Source organism: Physeter macrocephalus, chromosome 14, assembly GCF_002837175.3.
Source record: "Physeter macrocephalus isolate SW-GA chromosome 14, ASM283717v5, whole genome shotgun sequence".
NCBI classification, from domain to species: domain Eukaryota; kingdom Metazoa; phylum Chordata; class Mammalia; order Artiodactyla; family Physeteridae; genus Physeter; species Physeter macrocephalus.
In genome coordinates this window covers 199273-211047 of record NC_041227.1, presented here as the reverse complement: position 1 = coordinate 211047, position 11775 = coordinate 199273, and the positions used below count along the sequence as shown (strand labels likewise).

At 69.3% G+C, this 11775-nt stretch overlaps 2 protein-coding genes across 3 annotated transcripts in view; one reads left to right on the top strand and one right to left on the bottom strand.

Moving 5' to 3' along the window:
• TCEA2 (transcription elongation factor A2) overlaps positions 1–4591 on the top strand; it is an 8359-nt gene extending 3768 nt beyond the window's left edge. The window contains exons 4-10 of the mRNA XM_024128420.3: positions 672–762; positions 1821–1951; positions 2186–2242; positions 2576–2730; positions 2800–2946; positions 4085–4156; positions 4377–4591. Coding sequence (XP_023984188.1) covers positions 672–762; positions 1821–1951; positions 2186–2242; positions 2576–2730; positions 2800–2946; positions 4085–4156; positions 4377–4385 — 662 coding nt within the window. The 3' untranslated portion in view covers positions 4386–4591. The remainder of the gene's footprint in view (positions 1–671; positions 763–1820; positions 1952–2185; positions 2243–2575; positions 2731–2799; positions 2947–4084; positions 4157–4376) is intronic.
• Positions 4592–5507: 916 nt separating this feature from the next.
• RGS19 (regulator of G protein signaling 19) lies at positions 5508–11489 on the bottom strand. Of its 2 annotated transcripts, none has more exons than XM_024128423.2 (7): positions 11474–11489; positions 10897–11088; positions 8234–8331; positions 7900–8021; positions 6694–6768; positions 6368–6602; positions 5508–6295 (listed from the first exon to the last, which is right to left on the bottom strand). In XM_024128423.2, exons 3-7 carry the CDS (start codon positions 8261–8263, stop codon positions 6104–6106), a joined length of 654 nt encoding a protein of 217 aa, XP_023984191.1. In that variant the 5' UTR covers positions 8264–8331; positions 10897–11088; positions 11474–11489; the 3' UTR covers positions 5508–6103. The 2 variants fall into 2 exon arrangements, with proteins under 2 accessions (XP_023984191.1, XP_054946208.1); XM_055090233.1 differs by lacking the exon at positions 11474–11489 and adding an exon at positions 8808–8844 and having other exon boundaries at positions 10897–11233.
• Positions 11490–11775: the final 286 nt, after the last annotated feature.

Sequence of the window (11775 nt, the reverse complement as noted above, 5' to 3'; positions counted from 1 at the left end):
GGGGGAGGAGCAGGTGGGAAGGGGGGCGTTAAGGGGAGGAGGAAGGGGGCTCTGGAGCCGCCCGGAGGGAACAGGGGCAGCCTCTTTCTAGGGACGGTGGGGTGACTGGGATGCCACCACGGGACCCTGAGGTTCCCCTCCCTTCCCAGCCCCTCCTGGGCTCTGTCCAAACCCTTGGGAAACAGACCTGCACGTCCTGGGCGTCTCTCCAGTCCTGCGTGGCTGTTGGGCTGCGTGCTGGACAAGCGTATTTATTCTGGTGGCATATGGGGCGCTTCTCGTCCTGTGGGAAGGTCCCCAGTGCAGGCTGGGGCTCACTCGATGGCTCGCTCCGGGGCCCGAGGCCCAGCCGGGGGGTGACCGTGCCCGGCCTGCCTGCGGTGCCCAGCCTTTGTCCAAGTCTAAACGTGCCATCCGTGAAGGCACGTGAAGGCCGTCACTGGGGGGGGGTGGGGCGCGGATTTCTGTGCTCAGGGAGACTTTCCAGGACCTTCCTTGGCTGGGGAGAGAGGACCCCAGTCGTTCGCAGGAAGCGGGGGCTGGAGGCAGGGTCCGATGTCCGATGGCTGGGGCTGTGCCTTGGTGGTGGTCTGCCCCCCTCCCTGGCCCTGCCCTGCCCTCCGGGTCTGCCTTCTCCCAGCCAGCCCTCCCTTCTTTCCCGGCACATGTAGATGCTTCAGACGCCAAAGCCAGGGAGCGGAGGAGGGGCGGGCCTCTGCCCACATCGTCCTCCAAGGAGGCCTCCGAGGCCCAGGACCCCAGGTAGCACGTCTGGAAGGCAGACACCACCCCCTGCCCATGGCCCCACTTTCTCGGCAGACCGGGGTGCGGATTTCCAGGGGCCCTGGGTGGGGGTGCCGAGGTCATCAGCCCTTGCAGCTCCTCGGAAGGGACTCTCCCCAGGGTCAGCCTCTTGCTGGACACTTTTCCTCCAGAGACTTCTCTGGATCTTTTTAGCCCCAAGCATCTGAGGGGAGGCTCTGTCTGCCTGGCTGCACGGAGCTGACCCACACCCTGAGTGGGCCTGTGGGGGCCCATTGCTCACATCCCCGGATCCAGGTCCCGGTCCAGGGTCTGGTTCTCGCTGGCTAACTCTGGCTACCCCCGTTGGCCTGGTGTCTCTGGCTGCCGGCCCCTCCCTCACCGGGGATGCCCCAGGCTGTGGCACGGTGCAGGTTCTGGGGCTACTGAGGCCTCCCTGCTCCTGCCGCCCCAGGGGTGGGCTGTGGCTGAGAGGCTGCTTTGCCCTTGACCCCACTGGGCAGCAGTGGCCAAGGGCGAGGAAAAGCTGAGCTTTGGATTCACGGCACGGCTGTGCAGAGACGTGGGCTCATCCGCCCACCTGCACGTGTTATTTTTCCTCCAGGAAGCCGCCTGCTTCCACTGACTTCTGTGGAGGTCACAGGGTCACGAGATGCAGGGGCGTGAGAGGAGGGCCGTGGGTGGACAGGCCACGCATGGAGGGGGCGCCCAGCCCCGCAAGGGGCGGGGCTGCCTGCGAAGTGGAACCTGGTCCTGGGTGATCCCTGGGCCCGTCTGCCTCTCGCTGACCGGGTGGTTTGCGCTGGGCAGGGTGGCCCCGTGTGCCAGGTCTCCCCGAGGGCGGGGATCCTGCCCGGCAGTGTGTCCCCCCCAGCGATCCTCACTGCCTCCGGCCAGAGCGCATGGACGTGCTGGACCTGACTGCAGACGGGCAGGGTTCCGGGCCGCTGTCGGGGTGGGGCAGACGGGGTCTGGGGGCATCGTGGCTGTGACGTTGGCTTTTCTGGGGACCGGCGTCTCATGGAGGTGCACGTGGCCCGAGCGGGGCCTCTCTCCAGCCGCAAGAGGCCAGAGCTGCCCAGGACGCCGTCGACACCCAGGATCACCACGTTTCCTCCGGTGCCGGTCACGTGCGACGCCGTGCGCAACAAGTGTCGCGAGATGCTTACCGCTGCCCTGCAGACGGACCGTGAGTGCCTGGGCCGGGGCCACCCAGCACACCTCGGGGTCCTGGCTCCTGACACACGCTTCATTCCCAGGTGGCCTGGGCCCTGCCTGCCTGCGGAGGCCTGGCTCCAACCCCGTGCTGCTGACCTTGGGGGCAGGGAGCCGGGGGTCTCCGGGGAGCAGGGCGCCTGGATCCTGCGCAGGCTGAGGCGTGGGGGGAGCCGGCAGGGCAGCTGGTCAGGGCTCCTTCTTGCAGGTGACCACGTGGCTGCCGGTGCAGACTGCGAGCGCTTGTCGGCCCAGATCGAGGAATATATCCTTTGTGCAGCGGCTCGGGGGCTGGCGCTCTGGCGGAGCCGCGGGGCCAGCCAGGCTCTGCTCCCCTGGTGGCCACTGCCCTGCGCCCTTGCCAGGGGGTTGGGCGGTCGGGCGGGCTTGTTCGTCTTGACCAGGGGGCTCCTCCCAGACCCTCTGGGGTCTGACCGGGCCTGCGGTGGGCCTGGGTCTCGGCCGGGAAAGCGTCAGTGTCGTCGACCCGGCGTGGCTGGCTCTCCCGACACGGCCCCCCCGAGAGGCCCCGGCTGACCTGGGGGCAGGGGTGGAGGGCGGGGCATCGGCCTCCCTACGGGTCCTTAAACGTCCGCACGCATCTTCCGGGACGTGGGGAACACGGACATGAAGTACAAGAACCGTGTGCGGAGCCGCCTCTCCAACCTCAAGGACGCCAAGAACCCCAGCCTGCGGCGCAACGTGCTGTGCGGCGCCATCACGCCCCAGCAGATCGCCGTGATGACCTCGGAGGTGAGCCCGTGGGGGCGCGGGGGGCCGCCCCTGGGGGGCCGCGGGCTGAGCACGCGCCCCTCGCCCCAGGAGATGGCCAGCGACGAGCTGAAGGAGATTCGCAAGGCCATGACCAAGGAGGCCATCCGCGAGCACCAGATGGCGCGCACGGGCGGCACGCAGACCGACCTGTTCACCTGCGGCAAGTGCAGGAAGAAGAACTGCACCTACACGCAGGTGAGCGTGGGCAGCCCGCCCGGGGCCGCGCCCCCCCTCGGAGCCGCCCGCGCCCCCCCTCGGAGCCGCCCGCGCCCCTGCTGGGCAGGCTGGATCCCCCTCACGCCTCGCCCCTGGGGGGCCGCGGGCTGAGCACGCGCCCCTCGCCCCAGGAGATGGCCAGCGACGAGCTGAAGGAGATTCGCAAGGCCATGACCAAGGAGGCCATCCGCGAGCACCAGATGGCGCGCACGGGCGGCACGCAGACCGACCTGTTCACCTGCGGCAAGTGCAGGAAGAAGAACTGCACCTACACGCAGGTGAGCGTGGGCAGCCCGCCCGGGGCCGCGCCCCCCCTCGGAGCCGCCCGCGCCCCCCCTCGGAGCCGCCCGCGCCCCCCCTCGGAGCCGCCCGCGCCCCCCCTCGGAGCCGCCCGCGCCCCCCCTCGGAGCCGCCCGCGCCCCCCCTCGGAGCCGCCCGCGCCCCCCCTCGGAGCCGCCCGCGCCCCCCCTCGGAGCCGCCCGCGCCCCCCCTCGGAGCCGCCCGCGCCCCCCCTCGGAGCCGCCCGCGCCCCCCCTCGGAGCCGCCCGCGCCCCCCCTCGGAGCCGCCCGCGCCCCCCCTCGGAGCCGCCCGCGCCCCCCCTCGGAGCCGCCCGCGCCCCTGCTGGGCAGGCTGGATCCCCCTCACGCCTGGACACGTGCGGCGTGAGCGGTGCTGGGCCGGGGGTCCGACGGCCTAGTCTCTGATGGGGCCGGGGGCTGCGGTCACCCTTGGGGCCGCCCCTTGCCGAGGACCCCTGCTCCCCAGTAGGCAGTCTCCAGCGGTGGGTCCGGCCCGCTCGTTCTGGGGCACTGACGTTTGGGAGCCCGGCCCCGCTGCGTTGCTGCCGGTGGGAGGATGGGTGCCCGGTGGTGGTGGCAGGACTACACTCAGAGTCGTGGAGGTGGACGCTGATGCGGGCCCCAAGAGATGTCGGGGGGCCCTGTGAGAGGCAGGCGGTGGGGGCGACTGCAAGGCGGGGGCTGCAGGGCAGCCTCAGCCCCGGCGGCCCGAGGCCATGGGTGGCGGCCTCCCCAGGCTGTGACTCCTGGGAGGTCCTGCTCCCTGGGGCCTCCAGCTGCAAGTGACTGAGGCCCTGGGGCTGGGCCCTCCCAACAGGTGCAGACCCGTAGCTCCGATGAGCCTATGACCACGTTCGTCGTGTGCAACGAGTGTGGAAACCGCTGGAAGGTGGGTGGGTGAGCCCAGGCCATGCATCCCCGGCCCTGTTCTCTGGAGGCGGGCGTCTCCAGCCTTTGTGGGGTCTGTGGCGTGAATGGGGGGATGGTCATGCCAGCCAGCCTCCTGGGAGCTTTGGAGATGGTGGATGGAGACCCCAGCCCTGCCTCCTGCCCTTTGGGGTCCTGCAGGCCACATGGCTGGATGGACGCCTCTCACCTGTTTCTTGCAGTTCTGCTGAGCCCTGTGCATGTGTGCCTGCAGCCTCGGGCCACGGCCAGTGCTGGCCGTCGCCCTTTCCCCATCCTCTGCCAACAGATACAGCTTCTCTGGAGACCTGCCCTTTGCCCGTCCGGCCTTCCTCAGAAGGCAGCACACCCTGCCCCCAACCCTGCAGTGCACCTTTCTCCCTCTTTCCCCCCAGTTATTAAATGTTTCTTTTTGCCACTGTTTTTTCCCTAGCCCTTGGTCCTGGTGGGCCATGCACAGGCTTGGGCTTCAAGCTGGGTGGGTCCTCCATCCCCTCGTCTCTGGTTTGATCCCCCCGACCCCTGCCGCTGCGGGGACAGCCCACCTCCCTGGGGTCGGGTGACGCTGAGGCTTGGCCTGGTGGGACAGCACTGGAGGGAAGAGCCCCCTGGCTCTCAGAGGGGCCCGAGCGTGCCCGTGGGAGGGGCAGGCCTGGGCACGCATAGCGTGAGGATCAGGCGGGGAGGGCCGTGGGCGCACAGAGGAGCCGGGGTCTCACGACCTCTCCAGGCACCGCAGCTCAGGGTCCAGGGATTATGGGCGGGAGGCCAAGTCTGGGCCCCACGGCCGTGCCTGCCTGCAACCCTTCAGGATGCCCCACCGCTCGTGGAAGCAGTGTGGATGGGGGTGGACCCCTGAGCAGACCCTCTGCGCCCCGGTTGCAGCGTTGAATCGCTTTACCAAGCAGAAACGCAGGGAGCAGGGTGGCAAGCGTGTGCCTTGTGGGGCCCGTGAGACAGTACAGGTGGCTGCCTGGCACCCAGGGTCCCGGGGAGGTCTCCCCCATAAGTGTCCTGCCCCAGCCGGCCAGCCCCAGCCAGGGACCCTGCCTGCCCAGGACCTGGCCAGTGCCTCTTGTTGCACTGCCACCCTTGGTGGCCAGGTGCCTTGGGGGCGCCCTCGCACGGGGAGGGCTGAGCAGAGCTGCCTGCTGAGGCTGTTGCTCTGAGGGGTGGGGTTGGAGCAGAGCACAGGGTCCCTTCACTGAGCGTGGCTGCTCCCCTGCTGGGGCTCCTGGACAACTTCTCTAATCCCCCCCCGCAAATGTGGACAGAGGGGAGAGGCTTTTACTTTAAAAATATCTTCAATAATAAGATTCTATTTTGGGGGGAAGAGGAGTGGAGTTAAATATGAAAACTTTTTTTTTTGTTGTTTTGATAAAACACACAGTGCCATGTTTCCTGGTTTAAACTCAATGAACATATAAAAGAGAATCCGGGTCCTGCTGCCTTGAGCCTGGCTCTGAGGTCCTCGGTCTGATCCCGGGGTGCAGATGGCACCAGTTGGAGGTCTCCTCTTGTCACAAAACTAGACAGTACAGAGGTTCTGTTCTCCACCAAAGGCATTTCTCAGGGCCCCCAAGGGCCCGGGGAGGAGGACCTTGTGAGCTTTGTGGGTCCAGGATGCTTTCCGGGAGGGCGCCTCCTTTCACCAGGTGGGAACCCCAGCAGGAAGTGCTCAGTGGGGGTGGTGGTGCTGGAGGGGCCGCCTAGGCCCAGAGGCCCTCACGCCTGCCTCTCATCCGGATCCTGGGGCGCTGGGTCCTCTGGGTGGGGAGGGGGGCTTCCGGCCTGCCCTGCACCTGGAGCTCCTGCCTGGGACCGCCCGGGGCGCTGGGCCCGGCGGGTGTGCCCCCCACGTGAAGCGCTCTTGTGCAAGGAGTCTCTGCCGCGGGAGGGATCCTGCGTCCAGGCGGCCGCGGTGGGCAGCCTAGGCTTCGCTGGAGGACGTGGAGCGCCCCCGGAGCAGCAGGGCGCGGTAGGCGGGGGAGCTGAGGAAACGGGGGTAGGAGTCTCGGTGCATCAGCGTGTAAATCTGCAGCTGCGCGTCGTCAAACGTGTGCGCCGACGGCTCCTGCATCTTCTTGTTGATGCCCTCCCGTACCCGGGAGTCCAGGCTCACCTGCGGGACAGGGGCCGCGGTCAGGGGCCCGGAGGCGGCCCCGCCCCCCACCCCGGGCCCCGCGCGGCGCACCTCCTTGGGGGACAAGATGGACACGTAGTCCTCGTAGATGAGCCGCGCCTTCTCGTCCACCACGTGCTGGTTGGCCTCGGCCTTGAGCTCCTCGCAGGCCAGCCAGAAGAGCATGTTCTCCTCGCTGTACTCGGTGCGCAGGAACTCCCGGAACACGCTGCGGCCCGCTGGGCTGTGCATCAGCTTGTCGAAGGACTGCGCCCAGCTCCGCACCTCCTCAGGGCTCGGCGCGGCACTGCGGGCATGGGCATCCGGGTATCCGCCACCGGCCGCGCCAGGCCCCGCCCCCACCCTCCCACACCGCGCAGACCCCGGCCAAGACTCACCAGGCTTCGCAGCTGGGGAGGGGCTGCAGCCTGCTCTCTCGGGAGGCCCGCCACGCTCGCCGCCGCTCCTCGTTCCTGCCGGCAGAGGGGAAGGTGGCACTGCCCTCCGCGGCACGCGTGTGCGCGCAGGACGCCGGCCACGCAGTGACACCGACACGTGTCTGTATGGGCACGAGGCCTAGGGGCTCTCGGCACACTTGTGAACCCCCTGCAGGGTGGCTGTGCTCCTTTCCCAGACTCCGGTCCAGCCCTGGGCCCGTTTTCTTGCCTTTGCGGCTTCACAGGCCCCTCGGGTACCTCCCCCTCCCTGGCCTGACCTCGCCCCCCACTGCTTTCTCCCAGAGACTCCGACTGATGTGGAGAAAGCCCCCAGCCCGTGTGTCTGGCCCCTGACTCTCCCTCGGGGTCCTGCTTCTCTCCTCCGTTCCTGGCACAGCATCGGTGCCGTCTCCCCAGTCCACGCCTTCAGCTGGACCTCTCCCCAGGGTCACCGAGATAGCTAACAGACACCTCAAACTCAAAGGTCCAGACAGAACTCAGCTCCCACCCTACCCCCGCCCGCCAGACGCTAGACTCCTCGCTGGGCCCCCACGGCCAAATGCTCAGCGAGCCCTAACAATTCACGGCCTCGTGTCTCTACCCCCAGGCGGTCCCGCTCCCGTTTCAGGCCTCAGTTGCTCACTGGTCAGCTGATCCCCCCTTTGGGTCCCCTCAGCGCTGTCCACTCAACAGCCGAGGGATGGAAGCCCGAAAAGGGCCAGGCCTCTGCAAGGCACAAAAACCCCAACAGGTTCCCTACGTGCCTGGAAACCACATCCCCCCTGGAGGCCCCATGTCCACCCCCGCACTGTCCCAGGGCCGGCTAGCTCCCTGCCTAAAGCTCCTCCGCCTGACACGATCTGTAGGCCCTGCTTTTGTTCTGCCGTAGGTCCCCGGGGCCAGCCTGGCCGGCTTACGGTAGACACACGCACGTGCACGTGCCGGCTAGGCGCCCGCGTGTGGACACAACCTCGGCACACCAGCCATGAAAATCACACACACAGAGGGGCCTGGGCACTGGCCGCCGGTCAGCAGGCCCCCGGGCGAGGGCGGTGGGTGATGCCTCAAAGGCGCCCCGAGGGGCTGAGGGGTGGGGTCCTGCAGCCCAGGTCTGCTCAGCGCCCCCCTCCCCGCCGGGCACACGGTGCACCCCCCGGGCCCACGTACCAGGAGCAGCTGCAACAGCAGCACCAGCACAAGCAGCAGGGGTTTCGCCTGTGGGGGGCCGGGGGGGCCGCATCATGGCTGGACATGGAGGGAGGCTGCTCCCCCTCCTCTGGCCCTGTGTGCTGGGGGAGGACGGGCCCGTCAGCCTCCAGGCAGAACCCCTCGGAGCCACCTGCTCCCCCCCCCCCCGCCCCCCGCCCGCCTGCTGGGGGCCGTGCTTGCACCCGGAGGGGCGGGCATGACCCTTCTGGCCTCTCAGGTGTCCAAGGGTCTCCCAACTCCTGGTCGTGCCCCCAGCCCCCGAGGGACAGAGTCAGCGGCGGAGGCGGCCCACCTGCTTCTCAGCCTCAGGCGGGGTGGGCATGGGTGGGTGGAAGAGGTTGCCGGGGCTCCGTGGTGCCTGCTCCGGGACCCTCACCGCAGCCTGGGGCTCTGAGGAGAGAGGCCGGACTCTCAGGCAGGACCTGACCCCGGCGGGGCCCGCCCCCTGGAGAGGTCCCGAGTCTCTCCCTCCCCCCGGGGTGTCCCCCCGCCCCCTGCCGGGCCTCCCACCTCCAGACCGCTCTGCCCAGGCCCTGACCCCCCACTCCAGTCTACACCGTGGCTGTGAGGGGATGTGGGGTCAGGAAGGAGGGGACCCCAGACAAGATCTCCACAGGAGGCTCGGGGACACCCCCATCTGCTCGCTCCCTGGGAAGCCGGAAGCCAGGGTTCCTCTTTCTCGGTTTCCGGCTCCTGGCCCCTCCCAAGGGGGCTGGGGGCCCCCAGAGTCTGGGGCTGTAAGGGCGGTGCACAGGGGCGGCGCTCAGCCATTTAGACCCCCCATCCCAGGTTCTCCTCGGCTGGTGGGAGGTGGTGAGGGTTGCTCCCCACGAGGAGTCCGGATCAGCCCCGGGGAGGCTCCCCACCTGCTCCTCGGGACTCAGCAGGGGCGGGAGACCAGGCCTGCGACAAGGAGGACCTGAGTAGGACTTGGGGCTGGGGCGGGACGTCCTGAGGGTACGGGAAGTGCAGCAGGCACCGGTGAGGAGGGCCGAGAGCCGCCAGGGACCGCCACCTTCTCGGCCCGGTCACTGGCCCGGCACCCGAACTCTCGGCTGGCACCTTCCCGCGCCCAGGGTCTCCCGGCCTCCCTTCCCCTCCCCCCGCCAGGCTGCGGAAACCGCTGCGGCCCCAGGCCTCGCCGCAGGGCAGGGCGGGCGCGCCGGGCGGCGGCGGGGGAGGGGGTGCGTCCTGCTCCCGGGCGGGTCGGAGCCGCGGGGTCCCTTCCGCTCGGCGTCGGGGCGCACCTTCCACGGTGCGGGCGCGCGGGGGGCGCCGGAGCCCCATCCGGGTGAGCGGCCCCCGCGGGGAACCCGCGGACCCGAGCCGCGGGGGCGGCCAATCAGGGTCCAGGAGGCAGTTTTGAACGCCTCCCCACCTGCCTCCCAACCTCTACCTCGGCCTGCGCCCACCTCGGCCCAGGCGAGGCGCCCCGCCCCACCCCCGGGGCCGGGGACGCCCCCTGGCACGTCTGCCGCGCGGACCTTCCTGAAACCCCGCCGAGAGATGCTCAGGACTTGGTTTCAGTTTATTTTCTCATTAAATGATCATCCTCCCTGCTGCCCCCCATCCCTCAGCTCTCGGCCTTTTAATGTCTGTTTGGTCCGCGTTGGCCTCGTGGGGTGTCCGATGGCAGGAGAGGAAAGTGGACGCTCTGGGACAGGCCCCGGGGCAGTCACCAGGCTAGGCAGCTCCTGCCTCCCAGCCACTGACCGGGTGCTGCGCTCAGAGGTGACAGGCCGGGATATGCACACCTGGGGCACCCCTGCCTCCAGAGCCTGGGCATGCGGAGGCCTCGGCCTTGACCCAAATCTGGGGGCCAGGTGTAGGGTCCCACGGGGCCTTGGCCACTCGGGCACCTGCCTGGCTTCCCCTGAGATCGCTGGGGGGGACCCTCAAACTGGATCCCACTGGCTTCCAGCAAACAGATGGGGAAGAAGCAGCCCGACAGCATGCCTACCCTCAGGGGTCAAGTTTCTAGGGAAAGGAAGGGGTGTGGCAACCTCTGAGGTCTGGTAGCTGTACCCCAGACGGGCTGTGACTTCCCCAGGCAGAGCCGCTCTTCCTCCTCTGCACCCCTACCCACTGTGAGTGGGGGCAGGGCCCCACCCCCCACCCCCCCCCAGCACCCTGAAGGCTGTACCCCCTCTAGGCTGCCTTCTCCAACTCAGCTCTGACTTGGACGAGGGGACCTACCTGAGGATGCAGGGCCCAGGTGCTGGGGCCAAGTCTGGGGCGGGGGTTGGGGCAGGGGGAGAGGCCGTCCCTTCTGTCCTGGTTGTAGGCCCCGCACCTGGTCACCCATCCCTGGGCCTGGCTCCATGCACCCTCCTCAGGCTGCCTGGGGCCACCTGTGCCCCTGGGGCACCTGCTCTCTTTCTTGGTGGGGGTACAGGGTCTGAACCGGGGTTCCCGCCCCTCATTCGGGCACGTGGGAGGGGGCTCCCTCCCCTTCCCCAGCCCCTCCAGGCTTTGGCCCCGAAGTCTGGGATAGGAGAAGCTGGACAGGCAGCAAGTTTGGCCTCTGGGGACAGAGGCTCCCTCGGGAGCGGCTGCGGCTCTGCTCCACAGAAGGAAAAAGAACGTCCCCGAGCCCGCCCAGTCCAAAAAAAGAATAAGAAAATGTGACAATCCCAGGAAAAAAATGCCATAACCTTTGGGAGGCGGGTTGACAGAGGGGCTCCATTCCCTTCTTCTCATCCTCCTCAGCACCTTTCCTGTCTGCTGCGCCGCCCCCTCCCCCGTAGGGAAGTCCCAGCCTGGCTCCTCCAAGGCAGGCCAGGTCTTCCTAGACCTGGTGACCCTCGCCACTGCCCACCTCTACAATGGTGGGGGCAACCCACTTCTCTCTCCCTCTCTCTCATGGTAGGGTTTGGCCTGGAGAAGTCTGCCCCTTCCTCCAGCCTCTGACGCCCCCACCCCAATCTCAAGGAACTCGCCATGCGCCCCACTCACCAGCGACCCAAAGGCGAGGCAGGGGCGGGAGGGGCCAGGTTCGCTCGGGGCCCCGCCCTGGCTGCCGGAGGGGCGTGTGCTGCAGCAGGACTCAAATCAGACGGCAGGAGGTCCTCCCGCGCGCTCTGGAGCGAGGCTGGCGCCAGGAGCCCCCGATCGGCTCGGGCCGGGGGCGCAGCGCCTCCCCTGCGACTGGCAGGGATGAGTGGCTGCCAGATCCAACAGGGTGGGGGCGGGGGCCAACCGGGTGTCCCGCCTCGGCCCCTCCCCACAGGCTGAGGGGGGGGACGGGAGACGCGGAAACCTGGGTCCTTCCGGCCCCCCCCACCCCGCTTTGAGCAATCACTTCCCCAGGCTTTGAGCTGCAGAAAAGGGGAACCCGGTTGCAACGGCCCCTCCCCCACGCGCGGGGACGGGCTCCAGTCCCGCCGCGGCCCAGGGTCCACGTGGACCCCGCGGCTGAGTCCTTGGGGCGCGGATTCCGGCGCCGGTTTCCGAGGCTCCCGCCCCGCACGGCCCCCGGGCCCTGGCCGGAGGGGCAGGGCCGCGGTCCTCGGCGCCGCGCGCGCGCACTCACCGGCCGCGCTCCCGAGCCACTCGCGCCGCAGCCGCCGGCCCGCGCGCTCCGAGGTCCGGCCGAATCGTCGGGGAGCGGGCGCAGGCTTCAGTGCGCAGGCGCCTCGGCCTCACTTCCCCAAAGCGCGGGGCCGGGACTTCCTCGCGCGGGCAGACGCCGGCCCGGCCCGCCCCGCCCGGCGCGCTCCGCCCCGCGCTCGGCCGGCTCCGCGCCCCACGCGCCCACTCCCCACCGCCCCGCGCGCAGGAGCGCGGCGCCTCCGTCCCCACCGTCGCTTAGGGTGGCCCGTGCTGATGATGGGG